The sequence below is a fragment of the Platichthys flesus genome, chromosome 14 (assembly GCF_949316205.1).
Source record: "Platichthys flesus chromosome 14, fPlaFle2.1, whole genome shotgun sequence".
Lineage (NCBI taxonomy): Eukaryota > Metazoa > Chordata > Actinopteri > Pleuronectiformes > Pleuronectidae > Platichthys > Platichthys flesus.
Window position 1 is genome coordinate 9,900,422 of NC_084958.1, and position 16,407 is coordinate 9,916,828.

Below are 16,407 nucleotides of genomic sequence, written 5' to 3' on the forward strand. Positions count from 1 at the left end.
GGGGGGGGGGGGGGGGCATGTTTTAGTTGTGGGTCTGGTGTTATTCCAGGTGAGTGTCACCAGAGCCCCGCTGTCACCCTCTTTAATCACAAAATAGTTTCAATAAAAAAACACAACTGATCAGTTTTTAAAATCTTTATCTTCTCATGTTTACAAGCCGATTCAAGCTACAACATTTCACATCACAAACCTGTATTATGTTAAAACAAGTCAGGCTTCTTACTTATGTCTTCATAGTAGCTATGAATTAATAGAAAATATGACGAGTAAAATGACATGTTCCACAGTCAGGACAAACAGTATTGTACACATGTTCACACCCTCACACACTTTGTCTGTACATCCACCCAAAGTCAGAGTCATGAACAAAGTTAGCCTTTATTTGCCACTTGCTCCACAGTGGCCTGTGGTGTCTTGGATCTACGTCTTCTTGCTGCAAAAAAATAGAAAGAAACATGAATCAGATATGCACTGAGGCTGTACCTTTACTCTATAGTGTCTTCTATGTAGACTACAAAGGGAGCTCATTCGCAAAAGAAGAAACATGTTCAGACACCACCCGTTCATGCTCTGCTCATTTACATCTGCGCAACAGGTTTGGATGATCCTGCTGCCCTCTCTCCACTCCAAGCACAATGCATGATGGTATAAATCGCTCTGTTTGTGACCATTGGTTTTACATTACTTCTCACAATGCATTGTGCGAAACAATAAATCCCCTATGCAGAGTATAACAAATTTCTCTGATTATTCGGACAGCTCTGCAAAATGGCGAACCCACCACTAGGGATTAATGAGTGATTTCAGACACAAATTCAAAGAAGGTCCATCAAACATGAGGAGCTTTCTCAACTAACTCAATGAACCAGTTACCTCCTCTGTTGCCAGCCACGCCTCCTTTGTTGCTATGCTCTCCCTTTGGTTTTGCGTAAGCCAAAGTCACTTTGCTGCCGTCGATCTCACAGTCTTGCATGGCTTCTTTGACAGCTTTGCAATTTTCTTCACTCTCAAACTCCACAAAACCGAACCTGAGAAAAATGAAGCAGCCATTGTGAAGGAGACTTGAAGAACAGGAGACATCTTTACACTTTTGCCACAGTAAATGTTCTACTCGATGCCACCCACCTCTTTGAAGCTCCGGTATCTTTATCCAGAATGACTCTGGCAGTGAGGGCTTCTTTGACGGCACTTTTCAGGGTCTCTGCAGTCGTCGTCTCAGAAAGGTTCTTTATTACCAGCGTTTTTAAATCCACTAAACAGAAAAAAACACAACTCTGTTATCACCAAATTCGTAGCTTAGAACTGGTATTAACATGCGTCCTGAGTGATCCAATCACAGGTGGTCATCCATTATTCATTATCAAACTGACCTGATCAAGCAGCTTTACCTCCTACATCAGGCACTTTGTCAGTCATGCATCAATTCATTAACTAACAGCACAGCCGCCAGGAAGGTAAATTCTCCAAAGACACTTCTGCATGCGGACTGGACGAGCTTGGGATCAAACCACCGACTCTACAATTAATGGTCGATTTCCTCTACCTCTCCAGTCACAGCCATTGAATGTGCTTCATAATATTGTTTTGCCAGCTCATTGACCGAGAGGAGTTTCTTTGTATAACTCTGGCATATTTTCAGAAATTGTATTAGTATAAACTCCCCTACTGTACTAAAAGGAAAAATAAAATATACATTTATTTTAAAAGAACCTACAAAGAAAAAATATTTGATCCAGCAGAAGTAACAAGCTTTTTCAACAAAGTCTAGTCTGAAATGTCATGCTAGATCTAAAAGAGTATCTGGCCGGTGAGGGGTTAGCAAAAACTAAAATATTAAAGCTGCATAGATTTGTGCAGCTATAAACCTTCACCAGCATTTTATTCATCATTTACTGCCATCTCCTTGATAAACCAGTTACCTTCTGTGCTGACGATTCGATCTCTGCCCCGACGTGGAGGCTTAACAACGGGAGTTCCCGCCAAGACCGCTTTGGGGGTTTGCTCTCCCTTTGGTTTTGCGTAAGCCACAGTCACTTTGCTGCCGTCGATCTCACAGCCTTGCATGGCTTCTTTGGCAGCTTTGCAACTTTCTTCACTCTCAAACTCCGCAAAACCAAACCTGAGAAAAATGAAGCAGACATTGTAAAGGAGACTTGGAAAAACAGGTGACATCATCACACTTTGGCCACAGTAAATGAACAACTTGATGCCACCCACCTCTTTGAAACTCCGGTCTCTTTATTCACAGTGACTCTGGCAGTGACGGCTCCTTTCACGGCATTTTTCAGAGTCTCTGCAGTCGTCTCCACAGAGAGGTTCTTTATGATCAGCGTTTTCAAATCCACTAGACAGAGAAAAACACAACCGTGTTATTACCATTTTCATAACTCATACAAACTCCACGGGACTGCTCAGACCTGGTATTAACATGCGTCCTGAGTGATCCAATCACAAGGTGGCAGCACTAAGTAGAGGACTGAACGCACCCTGATGCATCCAGAGACCTGATCACTCAGACCACATTGGGAGGTGGTCTGGAACGAATGAGACCACATTGTTTTCACAGTGTGAACACACACATATGAAGGACCGCCTACGCAGCTGACTCACTCTGACCCACTACAGTTTCACAATGAATCAAACATAGTTTTACACTTCTCTTTGTGAATCCATCGATTTGTTTCAGGCCCCTGTCACAATAACAAAACTAATCACAATGATTGACACTTTTCTTAAATTGCTCAAATCGTTCTTCATATCAGCACAAGATTCATTCAATGCCTCCTGACTACTCTGTCTAGCTAGCTCACACACACACTTAAAAACATCATTGGCCTTTGTGAACACAATGATATACATTTCTATTTGTTTATACAGTATGGAACTGACATCCAGTCACAAGGGGTCACAGGAGACACATTCAGAACTCATTGTAATGCCAGGTACGCTGTTCACTTGTGATCAGCTCTCTCAGGACTGATGTTAATAGCAGATCTGAAGAGAACCAAAACTTTATAAACACTTGATTGTTGCCATTATTAATTATCAATTTGACCCGATCAAGCAGATTTATCTCCTAAATCGGGCACTTTGTCAGTCATGCATCCATTAATTAACTAACAGCACAGCCGTCAGGAAGGAAAATTGTCAAAAGGACTCTTCTAAGTCTGGACTTGAAGAGCTGGGGATCAAACTACTGACTCTCAGATTAATGGTCGACCCCCCTCTACCTCTCCCGGTCACAACCCTTGAATGGGCTTCATAAACATTGTTTTTGCCTGCTCATGGACTGAGGACCTTTTTGTATAAGTCTGGCATGTTTTCAGAAATTGTATTACTGCATTAAAAGAAGGAAAATACTATATAAATAAAGTACAAAAAAAATACCCACAAAGAAAAAATATTTGATGCAGTAAAAGTGATCACCTTTCTCAACTAAGTCTTGATATGGAAGATCTAATAGATTACCTAGTGGTGTGAGGAGTTAGCTAAAATGTATTTATTCAGGCTGCATTCATAGTATTTTTGTCAGGGCAGCACAACAGACTGAGATTACAAAATAATCATATCACTTAGTTAAATTGAATGTCAATGTAACAATTTAGATTTGTGCAGCTATAAACCTTCACTGTAATTAATTTCATAATTTACTGCCATCTCCTTGATAAACCAGTTACCTCCTCTGCTCGGACCTGCAGGCTGACCACCGGGAGGTCCCTTCACGCCTCCCTTGGTGCCTTGCTCTCCCTTTGCACCCTGTGGGTTTGCGTAAGCCACAGTCACTTTGCTGCCGTCGATCTCACAGTCTAGCATGGCTTCTTTGGCAGCCTTGCAACTTTCTTTACTCTCAAACTCCACAAAACCAAACCTGAGAAAAATTAAGCAGACATTGTAAGGGAGACTTGAAGAACAGGCGACATCTTTACACTTTGGCCACAGTGAATGAACAACTTGATGCCACCCACTGCTTGGAAGCTCCGGTCTCTTTATCCACAGCAACTCTTGCAGTGAGGGCTCCTTCGAAGGCACTTTTCAGAGTCTCTGCAGTCGTCTTCTCGGACAGGTTCCCAATTATCAGCGTTTTTAAAGTCACTAAACAGAGGAAAAAAACACAACTCTGGTATCAAGATTTTCATAACTTATACAAACTCAACAGCCCTGCTCAGACCTGGTATTAACATGCATCCTGAGTGATCCAGTCATGGGTGGGAGCTGGTCTGGAATGCATGTGACAGCATTGTTTTCACAGTGTGTGAATAAAACAAACAGTGTTAACACAAATGACATACAAGTTTATTTGTATATAGAGTAGGGAAGTGAGATCCAATCACAAGGGGTCCCAGGAGACACACTCATGACTCGTTTTAATGCCAAGTGTGCTGTTCCCTTGTGATCAGCTCTCTCAGGACTGATGTTAATACAGGGTCATACACATTTTGACCAATGGATTTCCATGACTTTTCAATAATTTTAAACAAAATTTCCATGATCGAACATTGTGAAATCTCGGTTTATACGCGAAAGGTGACAAAATGTAGTATTTAAACTAACCATGAGAATTCCAAGGCATACAGTATACCTTACATGACACACAGCGCAGCACGCCTGCTTATATATTGAGCGTATTTCTTTAAAAGCATATGAATTATTTAAAACTCAGCGTAAATGAACAACATGAAATATGAATATCACAAATTTCCATTTTGAATTTGTTCCATAACTTTTCCAGGCCTGGACAAACACATTTTAAAATTCCATGGCTTTTCCAGGTTTTTCATCATGACTATAGGAGCCCTGTGATACCAGGTCTGAAGAGAACCAACATGTATGCAGAAACAATTGATAGTTGCCATTATTAATTATAACATTTCATCAACAGCTTATGGGAAGAGTAACATACATGGATTTATCATGCGTACCTTTTGCCTTAGCTGGGTCCGGTCTCATTTCAAAGAACTGCACTTTCATTGTCCTCTTGAAGACGTTGATGTTTTGGGTGGATTTTAAGGCCTTTGCAGCTTGGGCCACAGTTGCAAACTCAACAAACGCATATCTGCAGAGAATCACAGTTGTTTGAGAATATTGAAACACTTTCTTCTTTGAAAAACAAAGGACAAAGTGGGCCGGTGTACTTACCCTTTGGATTTGCCTTTGCTTAGAGGCATTTTGATGTCAATGGCTTTCTGGAAATATTTCCTGAGGGTTTTTTCTTTCAAGTCGAAAGACATGTTGCTCACAAATAACGTGTTGTTTGGAGGAGCAGCAGCTGCGAGAAATGAGTGGAAAAACTTTTGTGAAAACTGCTAAAAAAGTCCAGATTTAATTAACTGATGTCCAGAACAAAACAAATCTAACCGAAGTTAATTAGCTTTAGTATTTCGTTAACAATTTGCAGTATATTCGTAAACTGTCTAGAATTTACCTTTTGTGATGCTTTTGGCGTCAGAAGCTTTGCCGTCTTTAGTCCCATTTGTTTCTTTGACAGAGTCCACAATTAAAACTCGTTCTTCGATCTTGGCTCCTTGCATTTTCTTCTGTACTTCCTTGGCAATGCCTGGATTTTTAAACTCCACAAAGGCAATCCTGTTGACAATCAAACAAATGTCATCTAGTAAACATTACCACAACAGAGTGTTATTATTTTCATTATGCACATTTGACACAATTGTAGAGGTTCTTCAAACTCTCACCCTTTGCTTGGTCCTTCAGCTCCATCAGGAAACCTGACGTTGACGGCCTTTTCGAAGATTTTCTGAATGTCTGCTTTTGTTGCAGTGAATGGCAGGTTCTTCACGAACAAGCATCGGGCATCTCTTGCAGCTGCAGACAGGAGATCTCTTACATTAAATGTCTATGTTTTGTATTCCCAGATCACATCATAAATCACGATTGTTGCCCATCGTCGTGGTTTGAACAGAGCCATAATTATTTCATTTTTATCTAGTGTAAAGTAAAACATGATTTAAATTGAGCGATTGAATTCAAGGAGTTACCTTTTTTGTCCACCGGTGCTTTCACCTCGTCAGCACTTTTGACCTTTGCTTTGGCGATCTTCACTGGCTTCTCCAGGATAATCTGTCCGTTTAAGGTCAAGGCTTTGGTCAGGTCCATCTCGGAGGCCAAATCTACATGTGCATGTTTTCTACAGAAGAGGTGAGTTCATTTAGAATCTGTCACATTCATACACAGCCGGTTTACTGCTCAAATAACCTGAGAGTAAGAATTAAGTTAAAAAACAGATACTCACTTGGACCGGTCTAATCTGATGTCTTGAAACAGAAGACTTTTTGTCATGAAGTATTTTGCTAATGAATCTTTCACCTCTTCGAATGTTTTGGAGTTGTTCAGGTTGCCAACATAAAGACAAAAACCTACAGCAACAGAGAGTGGAAATGTGACGACAGAACCTAGGAGACGTAAGGACGAATGAAATTGACAACTGGTCTCATTTTGAGTTCATACCGTCATTGGTGACCTTTGTTTTCTTTGCTGGAGAAGTCTCAACGTTAGCTTGTGCCTTGCTTTTCCGTTTCCTTGATTTCACTGTAACATATAGAAAAAATGTGAGCTATTTGGTTACAAGATTGTTCTCTAAAGCCATTTTGGACATGAACTCAAGAGGATGTCTGCTAAATTGCACCTGGTCATTGCCTTTCACAAATGACCAACGCAGCGGGACATTGTCCGCTAAGACAAAAATCTGTGATACCTGTACCCAGAGTTTGTGTCACTCAGGACTGATGTTATTCCCAGGTCTGAACTACTTGAAGCAGATGTTTTATCACTGAATACGAAAATGTTAACACTTCTTACCTGCTTTCTCTCCAACAACCATCTGTTCATTGCCATTGATTTCCTCTTCAGGCTTCTCTGTCCCAGTTACTGTGGTTGTACTTCCATTCCCTTCAGCGGCAGTGTCCATTTGAGATTCTTAAGAGGAAATTTGTAGAAGTTGGTCAAGCTTCTAGAGAATTTCATACTTTCTGGTAACCAGCAACTTGAATCCAAAAACCCATTTTCACTTGGAAAATATATGAGTCATTACTTCTCGGTAGTGTTGTCATTCAGGCTAAAAGGTTGTGTTATGAGTGCTTACAAATAATGTGAGGTAATCAGACAATGCCTTGTCCCTTTCCTTACCACTTCTCTTTTCTGAATCACCACCCTCTCCTTCATTCGTCTTCTCCCAGGACACAGCCACAGTGGGGGTGTTTCCCTTTACTTCGATAACGCAGTCCATCGGAGATTCTGTAAAGGTATGTACATTCATTCATTAATAACATTCTTCAGAAATTCAGTCACACGCTAAATACGTGATGTATTTACAGCACCTTGGTCATCTTGGTTCTTCTCCTCCTGTTTCGTCTCTGTGCTCCCTGTGGCAGCCTTCTCTTCTGTGACAACGGTTAGTCCACTTGAACAGACAGTCGTAGTCTGTTCTTCTGAAAATTAATACGAATTTAAATCATTAGTTTAATCATTTAATGATGTTTAGAAAGTAAAGTCCAATCAGTCATGTTCTCTGTAAATGTTCAGTTATTTCAAAGGATTGACTTACCAGTGTTGGGCATTTCCCCAACTTCATCTGTGACAACTTTACTTTGTCTTGTTTTGCGTCTCGGAGTCTGAAAGACACAAATACATTAATTACACAATGTAGGTGTGACGGTGAGTTCTTAGGAGAAGGACTTCAGCTTAAAATCCATCCCATTAGACAATTACGTTTGTAAATTTTTTATTTAGATTAAAAAAAAATCCAAAAAATTTGAGATATTGTATTCTTTGAATTGTCCCAGAAACCAAGGACATGTCTCCAAAAGGGTTGTCTCACTAATCCAGAGTGATGTTTAACAAAACCAGTACAAATTCCAGAGGCTTAAACCAACTTCGCCCTAGAGGAATCCCAGACTCTCAGTTATCAAGATGTATCAATTCAACCAAGTTAACAGATTTTAACCAGCCGAATTTCACAGTAAGTCCTAAAAACATCCTTATGTGTCTTACACGCTTAAAACAAACTAGTTAACAAGGTCGCACAGTTGCATTTGGATCAGTTTACGTTTACAGGCCGAAATCTGGTCCCAGGTGCGACTCTCACAAGCTAACTGCTAGCTAGTCAGTCTGCAGCTAATAGCACTAAACACAAGTTAGCCTCGAGCTAGTTACTTAATGCACGGTGACGCCTGGTTAAGATGAATAATAGTACATGCGCTGTGAACGCTTTTCTTACGTCTGTCTTTGCCATGATGTGCGTCGCGATTAGCCACAGTTAGAGAGGTAGCCGGTCTTCACACGTGTGTTCAGCTACAAACACCCGCATGTGACTGTTCCAACACGACGCACTGCGCATGCTTGGGATAGTATGGGTGCCGACAAGGACGGAAGTTGTCGGTGACGTTAAGGCGATTCAACGAAAGGGAAAACAACAGTAACAGAAGATAATTGCGAAAGACCGAACTGTTCCTTAAAGTATGATCCTACGCGATGAAGTTGTTTTTGTTATAGTAGAGTTTATCGTGTTAAAAGACGGTTTATTTAGTCGAAGCTACTTTCGCGCTCAGGTTTCATTAAAGTGACGGCTAGCCAATGAGCTAACTTGACGTGAGCCGAGATCCGACTACAGGTGGCCGACCCCCTGCTTCAGCTCCGCGGCTGGAGTCCCGCAGACTGAGGCTTATTTTTGAACAGACCTGGCTCTCAACATAACTGTACCCCGCTATGTTGATCCCACCGCGTCTGTCCCACAGGGAACTAACTTTAGCCCGGCATTGATCCGGACACTTTGAGGAGGTGGGACTGCTACATGACCTGGGACTGGAGGTGGGAGCGCTGGTCCGAAGGTCACGTTGCAGCCTCATCGCGACATTTCACCCGATGAAGATAAAGTTTTTTTTTATCAGGCTGACATGAGTCGAAGGAGCTGACGATGGACGTGGTGTGGCTGATTTGAGGACTACTGCCCGGGACAGGACGTTTTCACCATGGGGACTCAGAGAAACGGTTTCAAGAAGGAGCACTTTATTTTGTCAGTGGACGTCGGTACAACATCCATCAGGGGTCACGTCTATGACAAGGAGGCAAAGATCCGAGGATCATACATCACCCAGGTCTTCTTCTTCTTCATCGCTCTGGCGTCCACACAACACACTCTGTGTTATTCAACCCTTGATTCTTATTCTGCCCCAATGTTCGCTCCAGGTTGTTCCCTTGTTCCCAGAGGTTGGCCATGTGGAGATGGACCCAGATGCTTTATGGAAAGGGTTCATCACTGTGGTCAAGGGAGCTGTGCAAGGTACAGTTGCATCTATACACATTTTTATTATTAAAAAAAAGAAACTATCAATACTACAAGCGTGAATGTAAATGGTTTCCTATCTTCAGAAGTTGTACAAATACACTTATGTCCGGTTGCTTATGTACACTTATACAACTTCTGAAGATACCATGACCTGGTTGGCAGAGACATTTTTTACTGAAACTATAAAATAACCAATCAGAAGACCATACCCCGAGGTTCGAATTCTTCAAACTTGACCATTCCACCTCATACCAGACTCGTTTATTCTTCTCAGAAAGGTATTTATTTAACTCCATGCTTATTTTTGTGTCTGTATTCTGTGCTGATGTTTTATAGAATTACATTTTACCAAATGTGTAGGGTTGTTTTGCCCGGGATACATTAAAACACCCTGTTATAATGGAGGCAAAGCATACAAGTTCCAATTTCAAAAGTCTGTGTGTGTGTGTGTGTCTGCTGCTATAGATGCAGGAGTGCAAATGCGCCAGATAGAAGCCCTTGGCATTTCATCTCAACGCAGCACCTTCACAACATGGGACAGGTAAAATGAAGACAAATAATCACATCACTAGTTTTAACTAGTCTATATGTGATTTGTGCACAAACTTGTAAATATTAACTGTTGAACACTTTTTAACCATCCTCTGTCGAGTTCTTTTTCATCCCGGTTTCATTTCAGCATAATTTTTACATCATGTTCTTTAAATCTGACAGAAAAACTGGAGTTCCCTATCATAACTTCATCAGCTGGCAGGACCAGAGGGCAGCGGACCTGGTGAAATCCTGGAATAGATCCTGCACCATGAGCGTGAGTCTTTGACTTTGGTATAGTGAATAAGAAATACAGCTAGAGAGGAGGGATGAAATGGTAGAACATTAAATTTATTAAAACTAGTGCCATCACATAATTTTTTTTTTTTTTTTTTCTCAAACAACCTCAGGCAATCCATGGTGTGATGAAGGTGCTGTATTTCCTGAGCAGGCAGAAGCGGTTGCTTGCAGCAAGTCTTATTGTCTTCTCCCCTCAACATGTGACCTTTCGCCTCGTCTGGGTCCTGACGCATTACAAGCAGGTGAGTGGGTTCACACATGTGAGGCAAATAAAATGATCCCAGAGCAGTGTTGACGCAAACTGCTTGTTTAGTCCGAACTACTTTCGGAGTTTGCACTGTAAACCAAAGTCCCCAATTATGAGTCTCATCTGATAGACTTCCATCCAACTAATTATTTTCCTTGTCGATTAACACAGCAATCATTTTTCTGATTAGTGAGACCGTTGTGTGAACTATAATGCGTGTCCTATAATATGTTCTGAAGCTCAAGGTGGCGTCATACAATAACTTTTTTTGCCAAGGTAACAGCTCAAATTCCAAAGATATTTGATTCATAATCATACAAACCAAAGGAAGCGTCAAATCGTCACATTTGAAAAGTTGTAACCTGAGAACATGTCACGTTTTGTTTAAAAATGAATGACAGAAATAGTACATTTATCATCAAAATGATGGCAAATAATATTCGACAAAGACAATAAATATAAATTGTTTCAGCTTTCAACTGCACCGCACTGTTGTTGTCGAACAGACCGCCAACACAATTAAAAGTTAAATGAATACTAACATATAATAAATGTTTTTAATATTTTCATGTTATTATGTTATTATACAGCATAGATCTGTAGAACCGGGCTGTGGGTGCACGTCTCTTCTCTGCCTCATCATGTTTCCCTCTTCGTCCAGGTTCGTCAAGCGGTAGCTGAAGGAAACTGCTGCTTTGGAACAATAGACACTTGGCTGCTATTCAAACTCACTAAAGGTGAGCTTGAGTCCACGTGAAGGACATCTGTCCACAAGCTTAGTTCCTTTTCAAACACACTACAGTAATATATATAATTTGTCCGGTGGATTACATTTCCTTCAGTGTTAAACAGGATTGTAAGACCCAGGTTGAATGTTCTCTGTGTTTCCAATCCTATTGCGTCAGCGATGAAATTCCTCAGAAATGTTTCAGCCGACTCTCGTGAGAGAGGGTGAGCTGGAAAAATGTCCAAGAGCAGAAACAAATGTTTGTTTTTTAATACATTCATTTGTGTCAACCTTTCTCTTTTAGGACAAGTTCATGCCACAGATTATTCTAACGCCAGTTCAACAGGCATTTTCGACTCCTACCAGGTCTGGTGTATGTCACATTCTGTTTCTCTCTGTGTGTTTGGTGTGAGTTCCTCTGTTCATTTCCCTGCATTGTGACTTTTTCTACAGATGTGTTGGAGTGGTTTACTCTGCTCTCTTTTATCTCTGCCTCTCTCTATTTTCCCCAAAGTAGAAAACACAGGGTGAGTCAACAATCTTCTTCCACTTCCAGCTCACTTTACATTTCAAAGTTATTTAAACATTCAAATCATTTCAGCCTCCGCACAATAATTGAAACTGTAAAATACAGAATCATAGCATAGATACGTATAATTATGATTGCAAACCCATGGCCTCCAGTTGGGGGGGTTGACAGAGAGTGATGCTTTGTCTCTGGTCTCTCCTTCATGATGCACCAGCCACGACTTTGGTTCCACAGACCAGTCAATCTTCGGAGTTTCCATTCCAATCATGTCAGTGGTGAGTTGTCAGAGTCTTGACTTCAAACATGTTATCTGTGGGATTATGATAATAATAAAAATCAATTACATTCGACCTTCTGCGTTTCTGCCAGCGTGTCACTACCATTATGTTGTAAAAAGGATTTTAATCCCAGGAACCTAGTTAATCAGCAACTGGGAACATCAGGCTTGTATTTAGTTTGTCATTCAGTTGATGATGTAAAAAAATTTCAATTAGATACAATTAATATAAATATATGTGCTAAACATTAAATTATGTTTATAGCTCCTTCATGGTAGAAATAAAAAATAAACAAGACAGTGCATATTAAATAAAACAAGGAAGGAATGAATTGATAACGTAGAGAAGTAAAACCATGGACATAAGAATTGCACAATCCCATATCATACATTGTGTGAGTTATAAACTCAGTGTTGCTGCTTTGAGACTAGAGCTGCTCGGGATTCAGTGTGTTTGCAACAAACTGTCGCTCTGCTGCAGATGGCGGACCAGCAGGCGGCCATGTTTGGGGAATGTTGCTTCGATGTTGGTGATGTGAAGATCACCATGGGAACAGGCACCTTCATGGACATCAACACTGGAAGCAAGCCACACACATCTGTAGCAGGTAAATCAAAACACAGTGCGATGAGAGTATCCATACTTGTGTATCCACATATGCAGGCACATTACAAACCGCTGTTTGTTCTCTGTAGGTCTGTATCCTCTGGTGGGATGGAAGATCGGCTCAGAGGTGGTTTACCTTGCAGAGGGCAATTCTGCAGACACAGGCACTGCCATCAAATGGGCACAGAATCTGGGTGAGCTGTATACACAATGAACTGGGGGGGTGTTGGACAATATGACCTGACTAAGGGGCTCTGAGTACTGTCCTATTCATACTATACATCACCACACAAAGTCACAGCGAGGAAAGGGCCATGGCTTCAACTGTTGATCAGACACGGCAAGCTGTATGTTAAGGAAAAATTGCACATGAAATATATTTGATTGTCTCCCAACTGCATATGTCACATGACTGGTTTGATCCAATCATGTGAAGTAAACTATGATCCAGGTGTAATCAGAACTGTTGATTTAGAGAATCATAACATTCAAATTATTTTTATATCCTTTAGAATAAAACCAAACTGTATTTTAAGGAATAATGTATATGTAAAAACAAGCAGCATTTCTGATATCTGATACCCAACCCAAGTATACAGACACTGAGCAGGTCCTTTGTGTGAACATGGTTAATTGTCTAATCTCAGACAATGTAGCTGTAGTTTGCTGTGTGTCTCCGTTGCCTCCTGTCTCTTGGCGTTTCAATGGTTATTCTTCACCTTACCTTTAATTACAAGGGAAGTATAAGTAATTCTGGGACACGAATATTCCTTTATATCTGTCATACTTGACAAAGGTCTGAAATTAATTTCATTGTGGTCTTGAAAAAGTCTTGAATATGACAAACAAGTCTGACAACAAAGGTTTGACAACGAATCTGAGCTGTAACATTAGTCTTCCTGTGAAGCCACTCTACTGGGCTTCCTAACTCAACCTTGGATCCTACACGTACTGCAATATGTGGTGTGTTCAGATCATCTTCCTCTGACTTAACTCTTTTTACTCTCATCCTAGATTAGAGAGGACCAAAATAAGACAATTCATACTAAGTGGGGGGAACAAGAAATTGACAAAAGAAATGTTAACCATAAAAATATATCTATAATTGCTGAAACCTGCAGATAGCTTGTAAAAGTGTCTCTGATTAACAGTGGTTCAAACCATCACGGCTGTTTTCAGTTTTCAGGCTGCTCAGCCCCAAATGACACACAAAGTTAGCAACTAGCTGGAGAACATAGTGAAGAATGTAGCAGCTAAACACCCTGATATGTCCCTCAGGAGTGGGTGGGAACTAAAAACAGAGCAAACAGAGGACGTGGTATTTGCCAAAGTGCCTGAAACATGACCTCAAGTGAAGGCTAAAGTTTCTCTGGGTCTGCAGGATGTTTAAATAGGCAACTGCATTTCCACATGTTGCGCTTGGCCACTTTAAATGTTTAGAATATGCTTGTGTTTTCCGATTGTTTTGCCGCCCCTAGTGGCCGGAAATCTTATCATAGAGCTTTTATATCTATCGAGGTGTAGTTAATCGCTGAGTGAGTCAGTAAGTGACAGATTTAATGTGTGTGTTGTTACAGAGCTCTTCTCTGACGTCATGGAGACCAGTGACATGGCTTACAGTGTCAGTGACTCTGATGGCGTGTGCTTCGTACCTTCCTTCAGTGGCCTGCAGGTAGACTCGTATTACATTACCTATCATTTAGCTTTTATCCAAAGCGACTTACAATGAGTGCATTCAACCATGAGGGTACAAACCGAGAACAGCAAGAGTCATGTAAGTACAATTAGCTTAAAAAAAGCCAAACTACAACGTGCTACATTTAAGTGAAATATACAAGTTCAACTAAACTTTTTTTTATTTGGGATGTTTATTAGACCGTCATCTTCTTAACCAACGTGTAGTCAGAAGAGATGGGTTTTAAGCCTGGGGCGGAAGATGTCTATACTTTCTGCTGTCCTGATGTCCATGGGGAGCTCGTTCCAACATTTGGGAGCCAGGACAGCAAACAGTCGTGATTATGGACATCTGTGGGATTATGATAATAATAAAAAACAATTACATTCGACCTTCTGCGTTTCTGCCAGCGTGTCACTACCATTATGTTGTAAAAAGGATATTAATCCCAGGAACCTAGTTAATCAGCAACTGGGAACATCAGGCTTGTATTCAGTTTGTCATTCAGTTGATGATGATTTGAAAAATGTCAATTAGATACAATTAATATAAATATATGTGCTAAACATTATGCTAAACAATTATGTTTATAGCTCCTTCATGGAGCTATATAGGGTGTGAGGTTTAACCATCTCCTGGATGTAGACTGGGCCCGATCCATTTGCAGTATGGTACGCAAGTACTAGTGTCTTTAAGTAGATGTGGAAAGCCACTCGTAACCATTGAAGCGCGCAGAGTGTGAGAGAACCTTAGTAGGTTGAAGACCAGCTGAGCTGCATTCTGTATTAGCTGCAGAGGTCGGATGGCACTAGCAGGGGGACCAGCCAGGAGGTGGTTGCAGTAGTCAGAAGTACAACACTTAAACAGTTGATATAACACTTTATTCACCCAAAGCAAAAACGTGTGTATCTATTGCAGCACATATTAGTGCACATTGATTGACAATAATGATATTTAGCCATTCCAGGCATGTGTGTCCAGTTTTGCCTTATTTTCCACTGTAACGTTGTTGTGTGTCTCTTTTTTTTCTATGCCCTCCTTTGTGAACTGGCCCTTGTAAGTGTGTGTCCTTATGTTAACGGTTCATTTGAAAAGATAAGATTACAAATCACTCATGGTTGTTTAACCTAGAGCTACTGTTACATAGGGTAACCAAGTAGAACAGTTTAGTTACATGTTTGTTGTCCAGAGATTGTTGAGTTTCACTTCATTGCAAAAGATATGAGTTAATTGTTTAACGGTTCTTTGCGACACATCTGTTTTTCACTCGACATGTTTGTGTACACGCTCTGTTTATTTAAGGCTCCTCTGAATGACCCTAAAGCCTGTGCCTCACTCATGGGCCTCAAACCTACAACCACAAAAAGCCATCTGGTCCGTGCCATACTGGAGTCTGTCGCCTTCAGGTTCGTCATTTTGAAGAGATCGTTTGTTTTTTAACTTCTGAATCCTGATAATTCATGGTCTTCCTTTTTTTTTTATTCTTTGCAGAAACAAGCAGCTTTATGAGACGATGCTGAAAGAAACTCGGATTCCTATCACAAAGATCAGGTACACTGTGCATGTCAGTACGTATGTGATTACAGTCATGTAGGTTTGATCTGCTGGAGGGGAAGACGCCTTTAACTCACATCTGGCCACTGCAGCTTACTGTGCAATATCTGATTGTAGGAAGAAGATTGTATCCAGTAGTTTGAATTTACAAGAGTAGACTCTTGTGTACTTTGCTTCTCCAGTATTTATTGGCAATCCATTACATGTCTACTTCATGTTTCTCTCGGACCCTTCCAGTAATGTGAGCTGCAGTGTAACTTAGGGCCTTGTCTTTGGTTCCTTCCCTCTCAGGGTGGATGGTGGCGTTTCCGCCAACGACTTCGTCATGCAGCTGACTGCAGACCTGTTTGGCAGGAAGGTGGCAAGACGGCAACACCATGAGATGTCATGTTTGGGGGCTGCTTTTGTCGCTGGGTTGGGAGCCGGTACGCAGAGACACATCCGCACACAATATTTGCATATGCTGTATTGGACTTATCGACTTAAGTTGTGTTCAGGGTTCTGCAGACTGAGTCCAGCTGTCAATCTTCACTTGCTGTGGCTCAGTTACTGCAGGTCACATTTAACCTTTCAGAAGGAAAGCCACAGCCAGCAGCATTAACACAGGCCAAGCAAACAGCCCGTTCCAAACAGGCAGGTTTAGAACAGGAACTCAGCTAGTG

At 41.0% G+C, this 16,407-nt stretch overlaps 2 protein-coding genes across 3 annotated transcripts in view; one reads left to right on the plus strand and one right to left on the minus strand.

Annotated features, from left to right (window-relative positions):
- Nucleotides 1–120: 120 nt before the first annotated feature.
- Nucleotides 121–8,858, minus strand: LOC133967874 (nucleolin-like). 2 transcript variants are annotated; one of them, XM_062403562.1, is made up of 19 exons: nt 8,691–8,858; nt 7,559–7,625; nt 7,332–7,442; nt 7,141–7,248; nt 6,814–6,930; nt 6,463–6,543; nt 6,248–6,371; nt 5,994–6,142; nt 5,691–5,820; nt 5,423–5,583; nt 5,137–5,266; nt 4,920–5,053; nt 3,966–4,092; nt 3,678–3,868; nt 2,218–2,344; nt 1,920–2,119; nt 1,126–1,252; nt 874–1,028; nt 121–433 (listed from the first exon to the last, which is right to left on the minus strand). In XM_062403562.1, the coding sequence occupies exons 1-19, from the start codon at nt 8,856–8,858 to the stop codon at nt 372–374; spliced, it is 2,469 nt and encodes an 822-aa protein (XP_062259546.1). In that variant the 3' UTR covers nt 121–371. The 2 variants fall into 2 exon arrangements, with proteins under 2 accessions (XP_062259546.1, XP_062259547.1); XM_062403563.1 differs by lacking the exon at nt 8,691–8,858 and adding an exon at nt 8,231–8,384.
- gk5 (glycerol kinase 5) overlaps nt 8,692–16,407 on the plus strand; it is a 9,680-nt gene continuing 1,964 nt past the window's right edge. Inside the window, exons 1-16 of the mRNA XM_062403564.1 lie at nt 8,692–8,820; nt 8,901–9,107; nt 9,199–9,292; nt 9,764–9,839; nt 10,013–10,106; nt 10,240–10,371; nt 11,038–11,113; nt 11,408–11,469; nt 11,557–11,630; nt 11,847–11,907; nt 12,391–12,517; nt 12,606–12,710; nt 14,094–14,188; nt 15,494–15,597; nt 15,683–15,742; nt 16,037–16,170. Coding sequence (XP_062259548.1) covers nt 8,982–9,107; nt 9,199–9,292; nt 9,764–9,839; nt 10,013–10,106; nt 10,240–10,371; nt 11,038–11,113; nt 11,408–11,469; nt 11,557–11,630; nt 11,847–11,907; nt 12,391–12,517; nt 12,606–12,710; nt 14,094–14,188; nt 15,494–15,597; nt 15,683–15,742; nt 16,037–16,170 — 1,420 coding nt within the window. The 5' untranslated portion in view covers nt 8,692–8,820; nt 8,901–8,981. The remainder of the gene's footprint in view (nt 8,821–8,900; nt 9,108–9,198; nt 9,293–9,763; nt 9,840–10,012; nt 10,107–10,239; nt 10,372–11,037; nt 11,114–11,407; nt 11,470–11,556; nt 11,631–11,846; nt 11,908–12,390; nt 12,518–12,605; nt 12,711–14,093; nt 14,189–15,493; nt 15,598–15,682; nt 15,743–16,036; nt 16,171–16,407) is intronic.